At 50.8% G+C, this 25,148-nt stretch overlaps 1 protein-coding gene across 3 annotated transcripts in view; it reads left to right on the top strand.

Annotated features, from left to right (window-relative positions):
• KNDC1 (kinase non-catalytic C-lobe domain containing 1) overlaps window positions 1–25,148 on the top strand; it is a 56,698-nt gene that overhangs the window by 6,029 nt on the left and 25,521 nt on the right. For 2 of the 3 annotated variants that reach the window (XR_003790567.1, XM_029201225.1), the window contains exons 2-9: window positions 516–714; window positions 985–1,043; window positions 14,924–15,070; window positions 15,392–15,509; window positions 16,729–17,411; window positions 19,315–19,429; window positions 20,263–20,334; window positions 20,427–20,488. Coding sequence is in view for 2 of the 3 variants with exons in the window: in XM_029201225.1 (XP_029057058.1) it covers window positions 516–714; window positions 985–1,043; window positions 14,924–15,070; window positions 15,392–15,509; window positions 16,729–17,411; window positions 19,315–19,429; window positions 20,263–20,334; window positions 20,427–20,488 (1,455 nt within the window). In the remaining variant the exon portion in view is untranslated. Of the gene's footprint in view, window positions 1–515; window positions 715–984; window positions 1,044–12,439; window positions 12,704–14,923; window positions 15,071–15,391; window positions 15,510–16,728; window positions 17,412–19,314; window positions 19,430–20,262; window positions 20,335–20,426; window positions 20,489–25,148 lie in introns of those variants that run through there. The other variant, XM_029201226.1, reaches the window with a different exon arrangement.

Raw genomic sequence — 25,148 nt, forward strand, 5'->3', positions numbered from 1 at the left:
GCCGTTGTCCAGGCGGCTCTGCAGCCGCGGTGTCATGAGCATGTTCTCGCGTGTCCCGTGACTGTCGTAGGCTCACGTCATGTTCATGGGCTGGCGGCTCCCCGCGCACGGCTGTGCCTTCGTGGCAACAGCTCCGTCTTCCCTCACCTGCTCGCAAGCTGGAAAGGTGAGGCTCCCTGCGTGCCCACCGAGGTCTGTGTGCTGAGCCCGTGGGGCCGGGCCAACGGCGGGGGGCCGCACTGTCGGGCGAAGGGCAGACTGCAAACACCTGCTCCAGCGCCAGCTGATGGTACAGCACATGCTCTGCGGCTCCTGACGTCCGGGAACCGTGGCATGTCGTCTGGTGGGGTTTTTTAAGACATTGCCGAAAACCTCGTTCCCGACATAGAATGAAACGTTGCGGCGTGGCGTCTGCTTCCCGGGAGCTGTCTGGACGTTGGGGGCTGCGGGGGCCTGTCCGCAGGCCCGCGGCCCCTCTGCCGGCGCCCGCAGCTCAGCCCAGGCCTGTCTTGCAGGAGAACGTGTCCCTGGCCGACATCCTCTCCCTGCGGGACAGCGGTCTCAGCGAGCGGGAGGCCTGGGCCGTGTGCCTGGAGTGCAGCCTGTCCATGAGGAGCGTCGCGCACTCGGCCATCTTCCAGACCCTGTGCATCACGCCTGACACCCTGGCCTTCAACACCAGCGGGAATGTGTGCTTCATGGAGCAGCTCAGCGGTGAGGCCTGGGCGGGCACCCGCAGGGGAACGTGAGCGCAGAGTCCAGCGGACGCGGGCCCTCCCTGGGCCGATGGTCCGGGAGCCGGGTTTCCATGGTAACCTGCTGGTACCTCCGCCCCTCCCCACCGTTGTGAGGCTCGGGATGCGCTGGTTCTCGCAGCTCCCCATCCCGGGAGAGCCTGGAGGCCTGTCTTCCCCAGTGACCCGGGTGGGGAGTAGTGAGAACGGAGGTCGCCGTGTGACCCGGCGCCTTATCTTCCCTTCCCAGACGACCCTGAGGGAGCCTTTGTCCCCCCGGAGTTCGATGTGACTGGGAACACCTTTGAGGTAAGTGGCAGCAGGTGGGCCAGTGCCCGGCCCCCCTCCTACCGTCACCTGGCGGCAGTGAGCGCCTGCGGTCGGCGCGCCCACCTCTGTCCCCTCAGATCCCCAGCGACTTGGCCGCAGCGATAGCCCGCGTCCGGCCACACGCTTCTCACTACAGCGCGTAGCATGTTGTCTGAGTGCGAATTTACTATATTTAAGATGCTAAAAGTGCCTGAAATTACCGGTGGTGACTGACGGGGGTCACAGCTCCTCTGAGGGGCTGGCAGGGGCAGCTCACGGCCCCAGAGAATCACCCACGAGAGTGAGAGGCAGCCACGCCTAGGACAAGGCCAAGGTCACCGAGGCCTCCGGGGCCCCTGGGCACCACCAGTGCAGCGAGGTGGGCAGGGGACCTAGAGAAGGGAGGGGGCCCGCTCATGCTGCTTTCACTTTCTAAAAAGAGTCTCCTGCTGTGTCTTAGCTTCTGGAACTTCCTTTTATGTGATTTCCCTAGACACTTCCACACTGGGTGTCATGGCCTTCGTGGGGGGAGGCCTGGTGGGGTCAGCGCTGCTCCCCGTGGCCTCCGTGTGTCCAGTGAGAGCTCCCAGCGGGCTGGCGGGGTCGCTTGCAGAGCAGGGCAACTCTTTCCTGCGGGGCTGCCTGAGGTGCGCTCCCACCACCGCCCAGAGACCCCTCACACCCCCTCCTGCGGGATCGGTTCCGCTGGGATTGCCAGGGGTTGCGTTCCTGTCGGTCAGGTGGTGGGGTGGGGACCCCCTCTGTGGGAGAGCCCATTTCCATCCAGTTGCTCAGCTTTTCTCCCTGTATTTTCGTCCGTTTTGTCAGGACTGCAAATGCCATGTCCACCGTGTGTCTCACTTCCTTGAAGGCAGCGGTTCTCAAACTTTTTGGTTCTTGGAACCCTTTACACTCCTAAAAATCACTGAGTGCCCAAAGAGCTTTGTTTGTGTGAGTTATATCTGCCAGTACTCACTGTATTACAGGCTAAAACGGAGAAATGCATGAAAAGTCTACCTATTAATTAATTCAGTGACAACCGTAAACCCATTGCATGGTAGCACATATAAAATACTTCCGTGAGAAATGACAGTATCCCCTCCAAAAACACAGTGAGGAGAGTGGCATCGCTTTACGTGTTTGTAAATCTCTTGAATGCCCGGCTCAGCAGAGGCCTGGGTTCTCACAGCCACGTCTGCGTCCAGTCTGCTGTGACAGCACAGGCCCGCGGCCCTGGCAGCCTCCACGGCCTGTTGCTGGGAAATTGTTTGGCCTCTGGAACCCCGCTTTGAGAAAAGCTGCCTGAAGCCCTCCTCTGATGGAAAAAAATGTTTCTCATTTCTAATATAGTCCAATTATTGGTGTTTTCTTTCGCTGTGTTTTTTTGTGCCTTAAGAAACCTTGCCAGCCACAAGATCCAACGGGTATTTACTGACATTTTCTACCAAGAGTTTTAAAGTTTTGTTCTTCATATTTAATCCGCCTGAGGCTGATTTCTTTTTAATATTTATTTATTTATTTGGCTGCAGCAGGTCTTTTAGTTGCAGGATCTTTAGTTGCAGCATGTGGGATCTAGTTCCCTAAGCAGGGATCGAATCAAACCCGGGCCCCCGGCATTGGGAGCGTGGAGTCTTAACCACTGGACCTGCAGGCAGTCCTGAGGTGGATTTGTAATGTATGTGAGGCAGGGACCCAGGTTCCTTGTTTTATGTGGATATAACCAGTGCATGTGAGGCAGGGACCCAGGTTCCTTGTTTTTATGTGGACATAACCGGTGCTCCCAGCATTGGGAGCGTGGAGTCTTAACCACTGGACCTGCAGGCAGTCCCGAGGTGGATTTGTAATGTATGTGAGGCAGGGACCCAGGTGCATTGTTTTATGTGGATGTAACCGGTGTATGTGAGGCAGGGACCCAGGTTCATTGTTTTTATGTGGATATAACCGTTGCTCCCAGTTGTTAGTTGGTTGGCCCCGGTGCACGTCACCTAAGCCATATACACCCCAGTTTCAGACAAAAATGGGTCTGCTTCCCGGGCCTCTGCCCTAGTCCATGGCGGTCTGCCCACCGCTGCACTGAAGCTGCATTTATTGACCGCAGCTCCGCCACGAGCCCAGCATCTCACAGCGAACGTGCCCGGTCCCTGTTCTTTTCAGAAGCGTTCTGACTATGCTTAGCTCTTTATTCTTCCACATCAATTTGAGAATTAGTATCAAGTTCCAGGAAAAGCTCTGTTGGCGTTTTGACTAGAATGGCTCTGAATGTGTGGATGAGTTTGGGGAGAATTCATGCGCCTATGGTATGTTATACGTGTTATACCTCTCCATTTATTTAGCTCTCATGTACCGTCTCAGTAACGTTTGAAAGCCTTTATTGTAAGTTTTACTTGGACGCCCTTTACTAGTTTATCCTCAGGAATGAGATATTTTCTGACTCTATTCTAAATGGTGGTCATCTTTCTAATCACATTTTTTTGCTTTTTGGGGCAAGTCTACAGAAATGCAGTTTGCTTTACCATCTTAATCTTACATCAGCCATCTTGGTAAATTCTTTTATTATTTCTGCTAACTTACAGAGTCTTTTAGTTTCTCTATTTAACTGATCAAATCACCAGCAGAAGGTGGCAGGCAGTGTTGATACCACTGTCCAAGGGCTTGCTGCCAGGTTCCCCTTCCAAGTGTCCTGAGCGGGCCTGGAGCATTGCTGTGACGGGGTCAGTGATGTCTCCACGATTCTAAGAGAGTCTTTCCACCTCCCCACCCTGGATGACATTTGCAGCGGCCCCCTGAAGTCCCCAGTGTGCCAGAGGGATGGAATTCTATCAGGAAATGCTTCTGCATACTTTGAAATGATCATTAAGATGTTAATATCTCCCTTTTTTATTTTCTAGCATTAAATCAACCTTTCCTGCTTAGAGAAACCTAAGCTGGCTGTGTCCTATTTTTTCTTTACGCCGTTGCATTTGATTGACTAATGCCTGCTTTGGGTCTCTGTGTATTTTTCTCGAGTGGACTGGTAGTTTTCCATTCTGTTGATGTTTTTTGTTTGTTTGTTTGTTTTGCGGTTCGCGGGCCTCTCACTGTTGCGGCCTCTTCCGTTGCGGAGCACAGGCTCCGGACACGCAGGCTCAGCGGCCATGGCTTACAGGCCCAGCCGCAACGCAGCATATGGGATCTTCCCAGGCCGGGGCACGAACCCGTGTCCCCTTCATCGGCAGGCGTACTCCCAACCACTGCACCACCAGGGAAGCCCTCTGTTGATGTTTTTGACTCGTGTGAGCCCTCAGGACTATGCTGGCTGTATGTAAGTGCCCCCGCTTCCTTTGCCGTGTAATAGTTTATGTAAGAATGGGATGGTCTGTTCCTTCAAAGTCTGGTCAAACTTACTTATGAAGCCATCTGTTTCCTTGGAGCAAAGATTTTTAATTGCTGCTCTATTTTTAATAATTATAGGATTTATCTGTTTTGTATTTCTTATTGAGTCAGCTTCTTGGTAAACCATATGTTTCTAAAAATTTACCCATTGTTACCTGTGTTTTTAAAGTTGCAGGTGAGGTCCTTTCTGAATCACTGCGTCATCGTAGGTGCCCTGTTCCGCTCCTTGGATAATTTATTTGTACTTTCTCTTGCCAGCCTTGCCGAGGGGGTGGGGTTATATATTTTCTTAGTTTTGTCAACAGAAATAATCAATAACAATTCATAACAGGAAAGGAAGGAGTGTTATGTGAGCCAAACTGAGGACTACAGCCTGAGAGACACAGGTTCAAGAGGCACTTGAACCATGTTCCGCAGGCTACAAAATGGGGAAGGCTTGTAAAGGCCAAATCCACAGAATTCCTGAAGTTGTTTGTCAGGAATCAGGATTGGAGCTGCAAGAAGTAAGGGTGCTGGCTCAGCACGATTGGCTGGGGTCTGAAATGGTAGCATAGTTACCAGGAGAGACTTGAGACCTAAGGCTGTGGGTGGCCGCTGCTGGCAAATACTGTTTTGAGAGCGGCCAGTGGCGTCATTGAGTCTGATAGGGTCCCGAATTCAAGTTCTCAGGGATGCAGGAATGTGTCTAAAACCACATCCACAGCAGCCACCCGGCTCCATCCTGGATGCCTGAACCACAGTTACTCCATTTTGATTTTTAAATATATCCTTTTCTTTAACGTTAAAGCAGTTGCACAATGTGTGTTCAGCAGGCCTTAAGACAGGCTGCTCTAGATGAATGGATGGAGAAGATGAGATATATATGCATATGTGATATATGTATATATGTGATACACACACACACACACAATGGAATACTACTCAGCCATAAAAAAAGAATAAAATAACGTCCTTTGCAGCAACATGGATGGACCTAGAGATTATCATGCTAAATGAAGTACATCAGAAAGAGAAAGACAAACACTATATGATATCACTTATATGTGAAATCTAAAATATGACACAAATGAACTTTACAAAACAGAAACAGACACACAGACATAGAAAACAGACTTGTGGTTGCCAAAGGGGAGGCGGGTAAGGGAGGGGTGGATTGGGTTTGGGATTAACAGATGCAAACTATTATATACAGGATGGATAAACGACAAGGTCCTACTGTATAGCACAGGGAACTATATTCAATATCCTGTGATAAACCATAATGAAAAGAATACGAAAAAGAATATATATATGTATAACTGAGTCTCTTTGCTGTACAGCAGAAATTAACACGACAATATAAATCAACTGTACTTCACTAAAATAAAACTTTTAGAAAGACAGGCTGCACGCGAGTGCAGCTGACACAGCAGCAGCGAGCACACAATGATTTGCCCCCGGAAGGACTTGCTGGGCCTCCTCTCTGCACCAGTCAAGTCCACCACCTTCCAGAAGCCTTCCCAACCGGTGGATCCCGTGGGGATTTCTCACCTCTCTGATGTCCTGTAGCCCTGATCTCCTTAGCAGCCCTTCGTGTAGTGAGTGCTGAGTGAATGTCAATAATGAGTGTCATTATTGTTATTAATATTATTAAATGACGGTTATTCCCTTTGCCCTCCTGGAGCACAGGGACATGTATCTTAAAACAAAACAAAACAAAAAAAAGACGGGCTGCTCTGACCAGCACAAAGTTCAAGCCAAATCACATACGAGCCAAAGCGACTTCCCCAAACCTCCATACGTGGAAGTTTCTTCCAACAGCTTTTCAAAGAGCCCACCTTGTATGGTGTGAGGTCTCCTGTCCTGTCTTGGTTTCTTCTTCTCCGTCAATTCTGCTCTTATGTTCCAGTCTCTTTCTTCTTTTACTTGTTTCGAGTTTAGTGAGTTTTCCTAACTTGAGTTGGACACACAGCTCATCAGTCTGAGCTTTTCTTCTTTCCTAATATTAGGGTCAACACCTAAAGCTAAGAATTTCCCTCCGAACACGAGTTTTGCCACTCGGCATATGCGGTATCATTCGCTTCTAGGTGTTTCTTTATTTTGTTAAAAAAAGACTTTTTGATGTGGACCATTTTTAAAGTCTTTATTGAATTTGTTACAATATTGCTTCTGTTTTATGTTTTGGTTTTTTCGCTGCGAGGCATGTGGGATCCTAGCTCCCAACCAGGGATCAAACCCACACCCGCTGTGTTGGAAGGCGAAGTCTTAACCACTGGACCACCAGGGAAGTCCCTCTACGTGTTTCTTTATTTCCATTGGGATTTCTTCTGAAAGAATGGGTTGGGTTTTTCTTATTTTTTATTGTGATACAGGCAGACCTCACTTTATTGTGTTTTGCAGATACTGCATTTTTTACAAACTGAAGGTTTGTGGCCGCCCTGCCTTGAGCACGTCTGTCGGTGCTGTTTTCCCAGCTGCATTTGTTCACTTCGTATCTCGTCACGTTTGGGGACTTTTCACGATATGTCAAGCGTTATAATTATTAGCTTTGTCCTGGTTGTCCGTGATCCGTCATCCGTGATCCGTGATCTTTAACGTTGCTATCGTGATTGTTCCGCAGCACAGTTTACTGACCAATGCGGTGTGTGTTCTCACTGCTCCACTCACTGCCCTCCCCAGTCCCTTCCTTGGCCTCCCTGATCCTCGAGACACAACAGTATTGAAATCAGGCCAATCAGTAACCCTGCAATGGCCTCTAAGGGTTCAGGTGAAAGGCAGAGCCACAGGTCCCTCCCCGCGCGTTGGGCCATTCGGGTCTTCTGTCGCTTTGTTGCTTTTCCTCTTTTGCCGAGTTGTCTGCTCCTTACTCTGAGGTGTAGACGGCACTGTACCCCTCCCTTTGCAGAGAAAGCGAGTCCAGCAACGGAAGGGAGCTGCCATCCACTCTCCAAGTGACAGAGCTCCCTGGGTGGAGGGGCTTTCCCGGGGCAGGGACCCCACCTGCTGCAGGGTGTAGGGACAGGCAGGCCCACGACAGGGAGGGAGGAGTGATGGTGGTCCACGCTCAGGGGGCAGGGAGAGACTGTCCTTAGCGGGAGGGAAAGGGGGCTCCCCCTTCCTTTTTAATGCTTCCTGTCCCCGGAATCTTCCTATCATGACAATTTTTCTTCTCTGAGTCGCCGTAATTCCTAGCGGGTGGTTGGTGACTTTCCCTGTTGCTCCTCCCATGGGGCAAGCAGGTCCTTCTCGCCTCACACCTGTGTCAGCACAGGCGCCCCGATCCCAGTGTTGGCACCGCCCATGATTCTGGGGTCCCCGCTCGGTGTTCAGATGGCAGCAGAGCAGGTGGGATCCTGCCTCATGGGCCGTGGTCCACGGGGGCACGGACTTGATGCGAGTACGGTTCACAGGATCACCACTAGGGGGCTTCCAAGACAGGAATTAAAGGCGGAAAGACCTCGAGGGCCAAAGACGCTGGTGCTGGCCAGTGTGTAGTGGACAGTGTCATCTGACAGCCAATGAGAAGTTTGTTTGCTGAGTTATTTTCAAACTAAAAGAGATGGATGGATAGATGAAGGTGGACAGAGACAGAAAGATATAGATACAGATACAAAGAAAAGTAGGAAGGAAGGGAGGGAGGGAGGAAAAGTAAATGTGGGTGGCAGATGGAGAGGGGATGGACAGATGGATGGATGGATGCACGTGTGGGAGGGTAGACGGGCACCAGTGTTCCTGGAGGGACGACAGGGCGTGGACGGCAGGGGCAGGTACCCTGGGCAGAGCCACGTCTCACCCTCAGGGCTGTGACTTGCTGGGGACCTCACTGCTGCGGCCTAGCCTGGGCTAGTAGGATCTGCCTTTCCTTCCACCCGCAGCACCCAGTAGGGCTCCCAAACCAAGGCGTCTGCCTGAGTCTGTGCAGCAGCTTGACCTACTTTTGGCCCCTTCAGGAAGCCCTGGGTGCTGGCCCCGTGGGGACCCAGATGGAGGCCCTGGGTGCGGAGGGCGAGGTCAGCGTGTGAGGTGGGGAGCGGGCTGCCGTCCACCTGGGGACCAGGGCGGGGGTGCCAGTGTCTCCCGTGAGAGGCTGGCAGCGGCCCAGGGGCCCGGCCTCGTGCACAGGGAGAGCGGACAGACTCCAGGCCATCAGGGTGGGCACCAGCCGTGTTCACAGGGCCCCGAGCGGGTAGCCGGCCACCCTCCTGAGCAGGCTGGCGTTGTCTGTAGGTGACGAGATTGTGGGCCTGAGAGGTCAGGGGCTTCAGTGGGAAATGGTAGAATAAAAGACTGCAGAGGTCAGCGGAAGGCAAGATACATCCCCCAAAGTACGTAGCTTTCCTTTGTGTTGGTAGTTACCAGTTCGAGAGGAAATGGAAAATGTCCCACGTATAACAGCCACGACCACAGAGAGCCCGGGAGTGAACATGGCAGGAAGGGTTGAAAGTGCACAGCAAGCCAGTTTTCTAAAGATGAAAAAACAAGGCACGAGAAAATGAGGAGATGGACCCTGTCCCGACACTAAGTATTTTTTCCAGCTTTACTGCAACAAAACTGACATTCAATGTTGTGTAAGTTCAGGGCCTACAGCCTAATGATTTGATACACTTAACATATTTCAAAACTACTTCCCCGTAGGGTTAGTCAACACCTAACACCTCCACCACTAATTACCATTCGTTTTGGTAGTGAGAACATTAAAGGTCTACTCTCTTAGGAACTTTGAAGTATACAGTACAGTATTGTTGACTGGAGCCACCATGCTGTGCATTAGATGCCAAGAACCTATTCGTCTTATAACTGGAAGTTTGTGCCCTTTGACCAGTGTCTTCTCATTCCCTGCCGCCCACAGGCCCCTGGCAACCTCCATTCTACTCTCTGTTTCTATGAGTTCAGTTTTTTAGATTCTGCGTGTAAGTGAGATCATACAGTATGTCTTTCTCTGTCTGACTTATTTCACTTAGCATAATGCCCTCAACGACCATCCTTGTTTCTTGCAGCTGAATAATATTCCATTGTGTATATAGACCACATTTTCTTTATCCATTCACCCAAAGACACGTAGATTGTTTCCATGTCTTGGCTTTTGTGAATAATGCTGCAGTGAACATGGGGCTGCAGATATCTCTTCGAGAGCCTGATTTCATTTCCTTTGGACATACACACAGAAGTGGGATTGCTGGATCATATGGTGGTTCTATTTTTATTTTTTTGAGGAACCTCCACGTTGTTTTCCACAGTGACCGCACCAATTTACATTCCCACCAGCAGTGCACAAGGGTTCCCTTTTCTCCACATTCTCACCAACACTTGTTATCTCTTGTCTTTTTGATAACAGCCATTCTAACAGGTGTGAGATGACAGCTCATTTTAATTTTGATTTGCATTTCCCTGATGATTAGTGACGTTGAGCAACTTTTCATGTACCAGTTAGTTATTTGTATGTCTTCCTGGGAAAATGTTTATTCAGTTGCTCTGCCCATTTTTTTAAAATAGCATCTTTTTTAAAAAAATTATTTATTTATTTGGCTGTGCCGGGTCTTAGTTGCAGCACACGGGATCTTTAGTTGCAGCATGCGGGATCTTTTAGTTGTGGCATGCGAAATCTTAGTCGCAGCACGTAGGATCTGACCATTAGGAGCATGGAGTCTTAGCCACTGGGCCACCAGGGAAATCTCCCTCTGCCCATTTTTTTTTTTAAATAAATTTATTTATTTACTTATTTTTGGCTGCATTGGGTCTTCGCTGCTGCACACGGGCTTTCTCTAGCTGTGGCGAGTGGGGGCTACTCTTCGTTGCGGTGCGTGGGCTTCTCGCTGTGGTGGCTTCTCTTGTTGCAGAGCACGGGCTTTAGGCTCACGGGCTCAGTAGTTGCGGCACGTGGGCTTAGTTGCTCTGCAGCATGTGGGATCTTCCCAGACCAGGGCTCAAACCAGTGTCCCCTGCATTGGCAGGTGGATTCTTAACCACTGCGCCACCAGGGAAGTCCCTCTGCCCATTTTTTAATCAGATTATTTTGTTGCTCTTGAGTTGTGTGAGTTCTTTATCTACTTCAGATATTAACCCCCTATGAACCACCTATGAGGTAAATGGTTTGCAAATATTTTCTCCCATAGGTTGCCTTTTCACGTTGTTAATTGTTTCTTATGCAGAAGCTTTTTAGTTTGATGTAGTTCCATTTATTTGTTTTTTCTTTTGGTGCTTGTGCTTGTGGTGTTATGTCCAAAAAAAATCATTGCCAAGACCAATGTCAGGGAGCTTTCCCCCTATGTTTTCTTCTATGATTTCTATGGTTTTCCGGTCTTATGTTTAATTCTTTAATCCATTATGAGTTAGTTTTTGTGTGTGGTGTAACATACAGGTCCGGTTTCATTCTTTTGCATGTGGCTGTCCAGTTTTCCCAATATCATTTATTGTAGACACTGCCCTTTCGCAGTAAGGGTTCTTTGCTCCCTTGTCAAATACTAGTTGACTGTATAGGCGTGGTTTTATTTCTGGGCTCTCAGTTCTGTTCCATGTGATGGTTTTTATGCCAGTACCATACTGGTTTGATTACTAGAGCTGTGTAATACACACACCAGGAAGTGTGGTGCCTCCAGCTTTGCTCTTTCTCAGGATTGCTTTGGCTATTTGCAGTCTTTTGTGGTTCCATACAAACTTTTTGATTTTTTTTTTCTATTTCTATGAAAATGTCATAGGAATATTGATAGAAATTGCATTCAGTCTATAGATGGCTTTGGGTAGGATGGACATTTTAACAATATTAATTCTTCTGATCCATGAACACAGGATATCATTCCAGTTATTTGTGTCTTCAACTTCTTTCATCAAAGTCTTATTCTTTGCAATATACAGATCTTTCACCTACTTGGTTATATTTATTCCTAAATATTTTATTGTTTTTCCTAAATATTCTATTGTTTTTGATGCTATTGTGAGTGTGATTATTTTCTTTATTTCTTTTTTAGATATTTCATTGTTAGTGTATAAAAATGTAACTGATTTATGCATGCTGATTTTGTATCCTGAAATTTTACTGAATTTGTTGTTACTAAAAGATTTTTGGTGGCATCTAAGATTTTCTATATATAAGATCATATCATGTGCAAATAGAGACAATTTTATTTCTTCCCTTCTAGTTTGGTTGCCTTTTATTTATTTTTCTTGCCTAATTGCTCTGGCTAGAACTTCCAGTGTGCTGAAAAGGAATGATGAGAGTGGGCATCCTTGTCTTGTTCTGATCTTAAAGGAAAAGATTTCAACCTTTCACCATTGAGTATGATATTAGCTGTGAGCTTGTAATATGTTGCCTTTGTTATGTTGAGGTACATCCCTTCTATACCCAGTTCATTGAGAGTTTTTACCATGAAAGGATGCTGAATTTTGCCAAATGCTTTTTTCTGCTTCTATTGAGATGATCATATGATTTTTATGTTTTATTCTATTAATATGGTGACTCACAGTTACTGATTTGTGTATATTGACCCATTTTTCATCTTAGGGACAAATCCCCCTTGACCATGGTATATGATCCTTTTAATTACTTTTGAATTTAGTTTGCTAATACTTTGTTGAGGATTTTCACATCTATATTCATCAGGGATATTGGTCTATAGTTTTCTCGTACTGTTCTTATCTGGTTTTGATGTCAGGGTAATGCTGGCCTCATAAAATGAGTTTGGGAGTGTTCCCTCTTCTTCAATTTTTGGAAGAATTTAGGAAGGATTGGTATTAATTCTTTAAATAAATGTTAGTAGAATTCACCAGTGAAATCATCTAGTCCTGGGCTTTTCTTTGTTGGGAGGTTTTTGATTACTGATTCGATCTCCTTACTAGTAATAGTTTGTTCAGATTATCTATTTCTTCGCGATTCAGTTTTGGTAGGTTGTAGGTTTCTAGGAATTCATCTATTTTTTTCTAGGCTATCCAAGTTGTTGGCATATAAATAGTGGTCTCTTATGATCCTTTGTGTTTCTGTGGTATCAGGTGTAATGTCTCGTCCCTCATTTCTGATTTTATTTATTTGAGTCCTCTCTTTTTTTCCCTAGTTAGTCTAGCTAAAGGATCCACAACCAGGACAGAGGTTTGTCTGCCTCTCACCTGACACACAGCTGGGCAAGACTCCTGCCAGGTCCCTTGGCATATGTTGCTGGATCCCACAGCTCCCACAAAGGAAATTTTGTCCACAGATGGATGCCAAATTGTTGTTGAGGGGGATACAATCTAGGGACAGCCATCTTGCTGGCATCCAAGTATTTCATCTTGTATGACGTTGGTCCTTCCCAAATTCTGCCACGTCAGTGCTGTTACAATAAAATTCTAACCTTTTGGTTTTTTTTTTTTTTAATGGGAATGGGGGAACCTATATATATCTTTTTTTAAACCTGACAAATGTGAAAATAATCAAACATTTTTGGGAAAGAAATGGAGGACCATTTGTCCACCAGGTATGAAAATGCACTCTGGGGAATTCCCTGGCAGTCCAGTGGTTAAGGCTTGGCGCTTTCACTCCAATCCCAAGTTGGGGAACTAAGGTCCCACAAGCCACACGGCTCAGCAAAACAGAAAGAAAGAAAGAAAGAAAGAAAAAGAAAATGCACTCTGAAGCCACCATAATTAAAATAGTACAGTAGCACAGTCTGGACAGAGGGAGAGATACAGAGTAAGAGGAGGGGAGGCCAGCCGAGCCTGGAGCCCCGGGGAGCTGAGGGCAGCAGGACGAGGGTTCAGGGTGGACAGAGGGTGGGCTCTTCTTTAACAGTGTGGAAGATGGAGGTGGCTCTCCATCAGGAAGGAGCCAAAACCAGATCCCTGCAGTGTGCCAGCTCACAGGTACAATCCACAGGGATTAGAGCTAGATGCTTTCAAATTATAGAAGTATTGGAAAAAGCAGAAGTAAGCTGTTTTTATTGTCGTGGGCTAGGGAAGGTCCTCTTAAGAAGGCAATAAAAAAATTATCCAGTTTCACAAATTAAACATTAGAATTTTTGAATGTCAAAAGACACATGAAAAAGTTGAAACATAAGTGACAGAATATACGTGTGACACACAGACCAGGGATCAGCCCCTTCGTGTGCCAAGAGTGCACTCAAAACAGGCAACAGCTCAGCAGACAAATTAGCAAAGTCCACGAATGGGCATAAAGAGGAAAATTTTAAACAGCGAATAGAGTTGAACAGATGCTTGGTCTCATTCACAGTCACAGAAACGCAGGTTAGCCCGAGACACTGAGCTTGGGGAAGCTGCAGAGGCCGCGAGCTGGAAGCGGGAGGCGGTCTGACCCACACACACACGCACAGACACACGCACACGGCTGGGCCGGTGACTCACAAGGGAAGCTCCTCAGCAGCTCCAAAAACTGCAAATGGAACGGATGTAGCCCAGGTTGTAGCCCCACTCGCGGGGCCTGAGGCCTCGTGAACACACTGTGGATGCACAGAGACGTCCACGTGAGGACGGCCACTGCAGCACTGGTCACAACAGCAAAACACAGGAACTGCCCTGAGTGGCGAGGGGCGGACCCCCACGTGCCCAGCTCCTGAGACAGACGCTGGCAGGGAGGTGGGTCAGGAGGGCGTGTCTCAGCCAGGCGGCCAGTGGAAACCAGACAGCCCTAGAAAAACAGCAGGAGCCGGTGGTCCCAGACTTCCCCACAGACCAGGAAGGTGGGGTCTGAGGGTCATGTGAGGAGGCAGGGCAAGACGTCCCTGACAGGACCCCACCACTCAGCCATGCTGAGGCTGGCCCTGGCTAGGTGTTGACCCTGGACCAGAGTGGGCCCAGGGCTGGAGGTGGGGGATTCACTGGTTGGGGTGGGGAGAGCACCAGGGCAGGGAGGTGGGGAGAGCCGGCCTCTGGGGGCCCGGCCTCTACTCCTGAGCTGTGTGACCCACCTCTCTGGAGTCACATAGCCCAGGGCCCCCACCAGCTCCTCCTGGCCCAGCTGTGTGGCCCCGGGCAGGTTCCTGAACCTCTCTGGTCTCAGCTTCCTGTGAGTGAAGCGGGGATGATGAAGCCCCACGTGCATGGTCCTGAGATGAGGCGAGAAGCCCAGATGGTGTTGGAGGACACCTGGCCGCAGGGGTCGGCAGCCCCTCCAGGACCCGAGGGCTGAGGCCTGCCCTGTGAGCCTGTCCCAGTGGGCATGGGGTGAAGAGCCCCACTCTCACAGGGGAAAACCCTGACTTCCAAACTGCAAGAAACCTGCCTTTCCTCCTCCTCAAATCGGTTTTTGAAGCATACACTTGAAAAAGAAAAGGCTGGCCCTTTGAAGACAGGGCCTGTGCCAGGCGAGGGCCTGTGCCGGGGAGGTGGGCTGGGGCTGGTGGCGCGGGGCCGGCACAGACCCCAGGCCCGGGAGCATGGGGGTGGCCCGGGGCCAGGAGAATCGCCGCGCTGGGGGCAAGGGAGGCGGCCCTGTAAAGCGCAGGTGCTCCTGGCCCAGAGGAGCAGCGGCTGCCTGGGGACAGGTGCTGCCCGGGAGGCTGCGAGGCCCTGCCCCACGCCCAGTGGGCTCTCTGGTGCTGCCGCAGGCCCACATCTACTCTCTGGGGGCCACGCTGAAGGCAGCCCTCGACTATGTGACGGACCCCGAGCCCCAGCCCAGGCTGAGCCGGGAGCTGGAAGCGCTGCTGGGCCAGATGCAGGCCGAGGACCCCCGGGACCGGCCCGACCTGCAGGTAGGCGCGAAGGCAGCCCCTGCTTCCCCCACCTGCGCCCCACGCGCCCCCAGCCAGCGCACACGCACAGCCAGCGCGCACACGCGGGCCCCCACCCGCCCATCACCTGGGCTCCTTACTTCTTTACTCTGCATTTTTGCGATGAACAGCATGTATTATAACCATCACGGGCAGGACAGAATCCGCTGGTTTCACGAAGCAGATTCCGTCCCACGGGGATCATGTAGCTCAGGACGCCCCGCTTCGTGATCCCGGCGCCTCGAGCGGCGGCGAGGGGGCAACGGGGGCTGGGGCGGGGCTGAGCGCTGGCTCCGGTCACAGAGCATCATCGCACTGTGCGAGGAGAAGATGCAGCTCACGTCCTCCTGCCGCCTGTGCCAGAGCCTCTCGGCTGCCGGGAGGAGGGTGCTCTCCATCGAGTCCTTCGGGGCGTTTCAAGGTAAGCACACAGGTGGACGAGCCTGCACACACGCCCAGGCATGTGCACGCCCTCACACATGCACACATGGGTGTGCACAAGCATTAACACGATCACATACACACACGTTCGCACCAGCGTACTCACCGTGTAAGCCACTCACGCTGACATGCACACGGATGCAGACAGATCACATGTGCTCCCACAGCACACATGGAAACACACAAGCATGTGCAAACTCGGACACACCTATTTAGACTATTAACTCACACAGCGAGCACACCCCCAGTTTCCCACACGCACCAACACGTCTGCAAGCGTGCACACACTTACACGCTCTGACCCACAATTGGAGGTGAGAGGCAGGTCATATGGGAAGTGACTGCCCTCAGGACTGGTCACCTCTGTCCTCTTCTGTGGGCGTTGGGGACATGGACACAGCACTGCCAGTCTGGTGGCCACTTACTTCCTGGCCACACAAGCTGTTGCTGAAGCATCTGGGATTTTCATGGCTCACAAGGCATAATCTTGGGTGGCATTTTGAACAAATAACGTCTGCTCTGCGCTGTGCTCGCAGCAGGGAGCCTGGAGGGCCCTGAGGGGAGGTGTGGAGCCTCTGGGGGTGGCAGGGCCCCTCCCCCAGCCAAGCGAGCGGCATTTCCCACCACGTTGGCATTTGTGACACTGCAGCACCAGGCCCGCTGGCAGCTCTAACATCGGGGAGGGCGTTAACACTGAGAGCAGAGGCTCCGCTGAGGGGGCTGCAGGCCACTGGGAGGGGAGGGCGTGTGTCTCTAGAGGGGTTCACACAGACACGTGTGTGGAAGATTGTACGTCAGGACGAGCTGGGGCTGCTGCCAGATTTAATTTATTCCTTTGGGGAGTATCACTTGTGTAACCGTAATAGCAAAACCATGTGCTTTTTGGATGAGCTAATTAGACAGGCCTTAGGAAACCCCTTCGGGAAGCTCACCCTGGATGGGGTGGCGGGGGGCCGAGAGCCTCCGGAGACTCATTACTTAGCCAAGAGGGTGTGATTAAGGAAGCAGATGAGGACGCTTCTGGGCCAGTCCTGAGGGAAGGGGTGGGGGGCCTGGGAGGCCCCGTGCTCTCTGTGATGGGTGGGGGTCCAGGGGTCCTGCAGGAGTGGGTGCCTTGGTGGCCGTGAGCGTGGGGATTGCAGGGGGAGGTCCATCCTGGCCGTGGCCCTCGGCTGTAATCACGTCTTGCTTTTGCCCAGATGTCAGTGAGATCACCTGGAGGGAGAGACTGGCTCCAAAAAGTGTGGGGCCCAAGAGGCAGCCAGGGGACCGCTCCGCGGACCCAGCGGCCCTGCCTGCCCTGGAGGGCCAGCCCCCGAGCCCTGCCGGAGAAAGCCTGGAGCACCCGGGGACCCCGCCCTCCAAGGCTCTGCTGTCAGCCCCTGTGAAAAACGGAGAAAGCCCGGGCCAGGAGGGGCTGGCCCCCGAGAGGCTGGCCTGCCTCCTCCTGGACGCCCAGCGGCCCCTGGGGGACCCGGACAGAGGCTTCCTGGAGAGGAGCCGCCTGAGGAAGGTGCAGACGCTGCCCCGGCTCCTGCCCTGCAGCCCCGAGGCCGGCGCCCTCTGCCTGTCGCTGACCAGCACGAAAACCCAGCCACGGGCACCAGAATTCTTCCCTCCAGACCCCAGGAAGCCCTTTCCGGAGGGGAAAAATGGCCTTACCAGCTCCCAGGCACAGCCCGAATCCAGTCTGTGGCCGGAGCGAGACGCCGAGCTCCGGCGCGTTGGGGACAGGGGGGCGCGTGGCCGGGGCCCCGCGGAGGAAAGCCCCCCGCCCGGTTCCAAGGGCCCTCGCGATGCCGGCAGAGACCCAGGGACTCCCGAGCCTGATGACGGGACTGCGGACAGAGCCGGGGAGCCGGGCGGAGCAGCCCTGGAGCAGGTGGGTGACCGTGGCCCGCGTGGCCCGGGAGGGGCCCGCGTGGCCCGGGAGGGGCCTGCGTGCACACGCACCGCGCACGCGCTCCCTCCGCAGGCGCGGGCTCTTGAGTACGAAGTAAGTCGCTCCCCTAAGGTGGGTGCCTGTGAGCATCTTGGGACGAAGTCACCTGGGGTTCGGTGTGTCTGTGCAGCAGTGCTGACTCCACCAGCTTCATTCCCACCGTGCTTTGCTGACCCAGAGGTCAAAGGGGAGGGCAGACTCTGAGTTACATTTTTATTCATATCCTGATAAGCACCTGAGGGTAATTTACTTGAAAAATATGGTTACTTTAAAATGAAAGTCCATCCTGGAGACCCCAGTGCGTTAACACATGCTCGATGCCCACGTGCTGTCTGCTCAGCCCAAACCATCTCCACTGGCCTCCCCATGTCCACCTACCCGACCACACTCATGTACCCAGAGCGCCCAGGCACCGAAGTGAAAACCTCAGGCCTGAGCCCAGGGCTCTGCTCACCTTCAAATGCCCACCAGCCTCACAGACAGCCACCTTCCGGATGGGTAAACTGAGGCTGGGGGCCGCCATGAGGAGGGTGGGCGGTCGCTGAAGCGCAGACCTGATTGGGAGCCCAGCCATGGTCTTAACCACCAGGCTTCCCTGCCCCGAAGACTCAAGGGATCAGGGCCCACCAGACCTCGGCCCCCACACAGGTCACAGCCTGTCCGGTGTCAGGGCTGGTCCAGAGTCGGGGACCCAGATCTCCTCTAGAGAGCACGTCCTGGGTGCAAAGCTGGCTGCTCCAACCCCACATGTAGCAGGAGGCTTGGGGGGCCCTGTGCCCCAGAACCTGGGCCCCTGGCCAGGCACAGGCTGGATGAGGCAGGCAGTGAAGTCTCAGGACCGAGGCAGCTACATCCTGGGCACAGAGGGGGGTCCAGGAGGGGTGAAGACACTGCCTCTGGAACCCTCCTCTGAACATGCACTTCTGTGTCCAAGCGGGCAGTTGTACTCCCAGCTCTTCCCGTGGCCGCAAAGCAGAGAACTCCCTTCCAGCTGAACTCATTCTTCTGACTCTGGGACTTTAATCTGTGGGGGGGCAGTATGAGGGAAGGGGAACCCATAACATAAAGTTTACCATCTTAACAATTTCAAGTGTACAGGGCAGTGGCATTAGGCACATTCACACTGCAATCATGACCATCGTCCATCCCCGGAACGTTGTCATCACCCCAGACTGAAGCTATGTCCGCAGTAAACACTTACCCGCCATCCCTGCCCCGGCCCTGACAACCGCTCATCTACTTTCTGTCTCTACGGGTGTGACTGCTCTCAGTCTTTGATAGAAGAGAAATCATACAATGTTTGTCCCTTTTTGACTAGCTTACCTCACGGACCACAGTGTCCTCAGGCTTCATCTATGTTGTAGCTGTGTCAGAATTCCCTTCCTTTTTAAGGCTGAATAGTATCCATCTTATGGATGGACCACGTAATGCTTATCCATCCATCCACCAATGGCGCTTGGGTTGCTTCCACATGTTAGCTCTCGTGAATCATGCTGATTTGAACATGGGTGTGCAAATACGTCTTCAAGACCCTGCTTTTAAGTGGAATTGCTGGGTCAGATGGTAATTCTACGTCTGATTCTTTGAGGAGCCTCTGTGCTGTTTTCCACGTCATTGCACCGTTTTACGATCCCACCTGCCGTGCACAGGTGCTGGTTTCTCCACGTGCACCCCCAGCACCTGTTGTGCTGACGTGGGGACTCTCCCAGCCCGTCATGCCAGGAGTGCATTGTGTGGGGCAAACCCCACATGTTTGAGGTGGTCCCTGCCCTGTCGTCTTCCTCCATGCATCCCTCTGAGGTGCCCACACACTGAATGTGGCTCCTCCCCCCGCCCCCCTCAGGGCGTCTCCCTGCAGGACCTCCTGTCTAAGCTGGGCCGGCCCTTCAAGGAGTACGAGCTCTGGGCTCTGTCCCACGCATGCCTCAGCACCCTGCGGACGCACGGCCAGCACCCAGGTGACGCCCTCCCATGGGTCCTCGTCCAGCCCGCCGACCCCCAGCACGTCCGGGCCAGGACCCAGGGCCACACGTGGCCTCTGTCGCCCGTGTGGGCTGTGTGGACAGCCTGGGGCTGGGTGGCAGTGTCCATCCTGTGAGCCGGGGGTGGCCTGGGGGTATCTACTCTGGTCTCAGGACCAAGGGGGTCAGAGGGCAGCTTCAAACATGGGCCTCCTCCTGCTGAGGCGGGGCGGAAGCTGTGCGGTGGCCCTGGGCCACACCCTCTCAGCAGGGGCGACGCTGTCCCCAAGGAGACGAAGGTTGGCTGGGGCGGGGGGGGGGGGGGCTGGTGGTGGTCCTCGGACGTTAGACTCATTTGTGACCCCTGAAGCTCAGCCCTACCAGGCAGAGGGACCAGTCTCCGGCCCCACGGTGGTCCTAGCAGGGCAGGGACGCTGCTCTCTGGCCTCCCTCGGGTCCTGTGAGCCTCAGGCCTGTGGGTACGAAGCACCGGCACCCAGCCTCCCCCGGGACCCCTCCCAGGGCCGCGCTCGGCGGGTGGGTCACGTCCCTCTGTCCCCCTCCTCTTCCCGCAGCTCCTGTGCCCCAGGGCTGGCTCAGATGGCCCTTCCGTGGCCTGTCGCCCAGGCTTCTGGGAAGGGGAGCCAGCACTTGGCCCCTGTGCTGTGTCCAGCTAGGGCCTCAGCGTCCCCGCACTCCCTGGGTGGCTTGGGAGCCCGTGGGGTGGCTGAGAGAGGGGGCTGCCCCACGACTGTGGCTCTGCCAGCCCTGAGGGGGATCAGGTCCCCCAGTGAGTCTACAGCCGCCCTGACCCTCGCCTTCCCTTGCAGCCTACCTGTGTCTGGACTCCGTGCTGGTGGCCGAGGATGGAACTGTGCTTTTTGGGCCACCTCCCGCCAGCGGTGCGTAAGTGGGCCCCCCCGGGGGGCTGCGCTCTGGTTCCGACAGCCAAGGCTGAAGGAAAGCTCAGTGGGTTTGGGGTTTTCTGTCTCAGGTGCTTACAACTCGTTCTTTCTGGCTCCCGAGGTCGCAGAGCAAAAGCTGACGACTGAAAAGGTACCTGGGCCCTCCCCACCCCTTCCCGTGGCCCCCTGCCCCGCTCCGTGGTGCCCACGCCCTCCGTCCAGAGACCCTGAGGGGGGAGGGGGTGGGGAGAGGATGGGCCCAGCATCAGGACTCAGCAGGGTCAAGGCGACCCCCCCCAACGCAGCCCCCGCGTCCAGAGCCCAGCTCTGCAGGGGCCTCCCGGAGGGTGACAGGGGTGTCATCTGAGCCTGGACTTCAGCTCCGGGCAGTGCTCACAAGACCCCACAGCTGAACTTTCAGGGATGTTTGCCAGATGCTTGTCAAACACAGCCGTTATTAAAAATTCAATTGTACAGACTTAAAATCAAGTAAATTATATTCAGAACCAAGGTAGAACTTCTGCTTTCGGGAACGTGGGGGAGACGTAAGTTCCCTGCCCCCCAACAAAGCACGCCGTTCTGAAAGCTGGCGTGTGAGGACAGAAAGGCCAGGGCCCTGGGCCCCGGGGAGCGACGGTCCTAAGAGTCCCGGGTGTCCTTCCTGCCTCACACGTGGAGGATGAGGAAGCACATCTGGGAAACACCAGCGGACACAGCAGAAGCCCACTGGAAGCCCGCATGCTGGAGCTGGAGCAGCAGGACAAAGGGAGGGCGGCCCGCCCAGGCCAGGTGCTGTCGGAAAAGGCTGAGCATCCAGCCTGTGACGAGGAGCCCTGCGCATCAGTGAGACCTGCCCCTCCCGGGGTGGGGGTGTAAGTCAGAGGAGGCCTCAGGAAGAGTTGGGACTTTCACCATCACCCAGTGGTAACGAGGCAACCTCCCCTCAAAAAAAAAAAGAATCGCTAAAAATGAAATACTTAGATGTAAGTCTAACAAAGCATGTACAGGACTCGTATGCTGAAAACTAAAAAGAGGTAAAGTCTCAACTCAGTAATCTAAGCACCCACCTCAAAAGAAGAGTGAAATAGACCCAAAGCAGAAAGAAGGAAACAGTGAAGCTGAGAGCAGGACTCAGTGAAATGAAAACAGAAAAACAGTAGAGAAAACCAGTGAAATGAAGGGCTGGCTCCTGGAAGAGACGAATAATATTAACAAACTTCTAGCAAAACTGACAAAGCAAAAAGAGAAGGAAGACACAAATTGCCGATGTCAGGAATGACTCAGGGGACATCCCTGCAGACCCTGCAGACATCAAAAGGATAATGGAATACCACAGACAACTCCCCACACATAAAATTCAATGACTTAGATGAAATGGACCAAATCTTTAAAAAATATAAACTACAACTCACCCAAGATGAAATAGACCTTTGAATAGCTCCATAACTGTTGAGGAGATTGAATTTGTAATTTTTTTTTTTTTGCGGTACATGGGCCTCTCACTGTTGTGGCCTCTCCCGTTGCGGAGCACAGGCTCCGGACGCGCAGGCTCAGTGGCCATGGCTCACGGGCCCAGCCGCTCCGTGGCATGTGGGATCTTCCCGGACCGGGGCACGAACCCGCGTCCCCTGCATCGGCAGGCAGACTCTCAACCACTGCGTCACCAGGGAAGCCCTGAATTTGTAATTCTTAAACTCTCAAAAATAAATCTCTAGGCCAAGATGTTTTCACTAGGGTGGTATACCAAATGTTTAAAGAAGAATTAATACCAATTCTACACAGTCTTTTCCAGAAAACAGAAGTGAACACTTCCCAATCCATTTGATGAAGCCTAATATTACCCTGATACCAAAACCAGTCAAAGATAGTACAAAAAATATGTATATAGGTCAATATCCCTCATGAATATAAAGGCAAAAATCCTAAACAAAATATATGCAAATAGAATTCACTAAGATATAAAAACAATTATACACCATAAACAAGTGGGGGTTATTCCAGGGACATAAGGCTGGTTCAGTATTTGAAAACCAATCAGTGTAGTCCAACATATTAACCAGCTAAAGAAGAAAAATCCCATGATCACATTCACTGATGCAGAAAAAGCATTTGACAAAATTTAACACCCATCTATTAAAAAAAAAAAACTCAGAAAAATAGAAGAAACTTCCTCAACTTAATAAAGATCATCTACCAAAAAAACTGTACAGTTAACATCATACTTAGTGGAAAGACTAAATGCTTTCCCCCTAAGATCAAGAACAAAGCAAGGATGCCCACTCTCACCACCCTATTCAACATTGTACTGGAAGTTCTAGCCACTACAGTAAGGCAAGAAAAGCAGGTAAAAAGCATAAAGGCCAGGAAGGAGGAAATAATACTGTTTGCAGACGACATAACTGTCGACATAGAAAATTCCAAGCAATTCCAAAGAATCTCGAAAAAAGCCTCCCAGAACTTAGAATTGAGTTTTGAAAGGTCACAGGATATAAGATAAACATTCAAAAATCAATTGTATTTCTATATACTAGAAATGAACATGTGGACACCAAAATTAAAAACACAGTATATTTACAATCACTCCCCCAAAAATGAAATACTTAGATGTGAATCTAACAAAGCACGTACAGAATTTATATGCTAAAGACTACAAAAGGCTGCTGAAAAAAATATATCAAAGTAAATCTTTGGAATGGAGGGCTAGGCAAAGAGCTTTTAGACTTGACACCAAAAGCACTATCCATAAAGTTTTCCACAAAAGGAAAAATGGATAAATTGAACTTCATCAAAATTTAAAACTGGCCAAGTGGCATTTATTCCATGTATGGATGGCTGGCTCAACAATTGAGAGTCAATGTAATACATCACATGGACTAAAGAAGAAAAATCATAACAATAGATGCTAAGCTTTTGACAAAATTTAGCACCCATTCATAATAAAAACTCTCAGCAAACTAGGAATAGAGGGAAATTTCCTCAACTTGATAAAGAATATCTACAAAAAAGCCAACAGGTAGCATAAGTAATGGTGAGAAACTAGATGCTTTCCCCCTAAGATTGGGAAAAAGGCAAGAATGTCTCCTCTCATCACTCCTATTCAACATCGTACTGCAAGTCCTAGCTAATGCAATAAGACAAGAAAAGAAAAGAAAATGGATGTAGATTGAGAAGGAAGAAATAAGACTGTCTTTGTTTACAGGTGACATGATTGCCTAAGTAGGAAATCCCAAAGAATCAACAGAAACCTCCTGGAACTAATAAGCAGTTGTAGCAAGATTGCAGATGGAAGGTTAAAATACAAATGTCAATTGCTTTCCTGTTTACCAGCAATGAACAATTGGAATTTGAAATTAAAAATACAATACCAGGGCTTCCCTGGTGGCGCAGTGGTTAAGAATCTGCCTGCCAATGTAGGGGATATGGGTTCGAGCCCTGGTCCTGGAAGATCCCACATGCAGTGGAGCAACTAAGCCCATGTGCCACAGCTACTGAGCCTGCACTCTAGAGCCCGCGAGCCACAGCTACTGAGCCCATGTGCTATAACTACTGAAGCCCGCATGCCTAGAGCCTGTGCTCTGCAACAAGAGGAGCCACCACAATGAGAAGCCCATGCACCACAACGAAGAGTAGCCCCCGCTCACTGCAACTAGAGAAAGCCTGCACACAGCAACGAAGACCCAATGCATCCAAAAATAAATAGATAAATAAATTTTTAAAAATAATAAAAAGTAAAAAAACAAAAAACAATACCAGGGACTTCCCTGCTGGTCCAGTTGTAAAGAATCCGCCTTCCAATGCAGGGGACACAAGTTCGATCCCTGGTCGGGGAACTAAGATCCCACATACCCCGGGGCAACTAATCCCGCGCGCCACAACTACTAAGCTCGCACGCCTCAACTAGAGACTGCGTGCTGCAAACTACAGAGCCCACGTGCCCTGGAGCCTGTGCGCCACAACTAGAGAGAAAAAACCAGCACACCACAACTAGCAAGAAGCCCACGCACAGAAATGAAAGATCCCGCGTGCCACAACTAAGACCAGACACAGCCATTTAAAAAATGATTAATTAATTATTTTTTTAAAATACCATTTACGTTAGCACCAAAAAAATTACTTATGTATAAAATTTAAGAAAATGTGTATAAGATTCATATGAGGAAAACTGTAAAATTCTGATGAAAGAAACCGAAAATGATCTAAATAAATGGAGAGATAGTCCATGTTCATGGATTGGAAGACTCAATATTATAAAGATGTCAGTTCTTCCCAATTTGATCTATAGATTCAATGCAATTTCAGTGAAAATCCCAGCAAGTTATTTTGTTGATATCAACGAACTGATTCTTAGGTTTTTATGTAGAGGCAAAAGACCCAGCATAGCCAACACGATATTGAAGGAGAAGAACAAAGTCAGAGGACTGACACTACCCAGTTCTAAAACTTACTGTAAGCCACAGTAATCAAGTGTGGTTTCGGCAAAAGAAAAGACAAAAAATAAATGGAACAAAGTAGCCCAGAAATAAACCCACACAAATACAATTAACTGGTCTTTGACAGAGGAGCAAAGGCAATCGTTGGAGAAAGGACGGTCTGCTCAACAAGTGGTGCTGTAACAACGGGACATCCACAGGCCAAAAAAAACCTTTACACAGACCTTGTTGCACTTTCATAAAAATTAACTCAAAATGGAACATAGGCCTAAAAGTAAATTCAAAGCTATAAAACTTCTAGAAAATAACATAGGAGAAAATCTAGCCAGTGAGCCTTCAGATACCACACCAAAAGCATGATCTATGAAAGAAACACTCGAT

The sequence above is a fragment of the Monodon monoceros genome, unplaced genomic scaffold (assembly GCF_005190385.1).
Source record: "Monodon monoceros isolate NGI ecotype Baffin Bay Population unplaced genomic scaffold, NGI_Narwhal_1 Super_Scaffold_4, whole genome shotgun sequence".
Classification (NCBI taxonomy): domain Eukaryota; kingdom Metazoa; phylum Chordata; class Mammalia; order Artiodactyla; family Monodontidae; genus Monodon; species Monodon monoceros.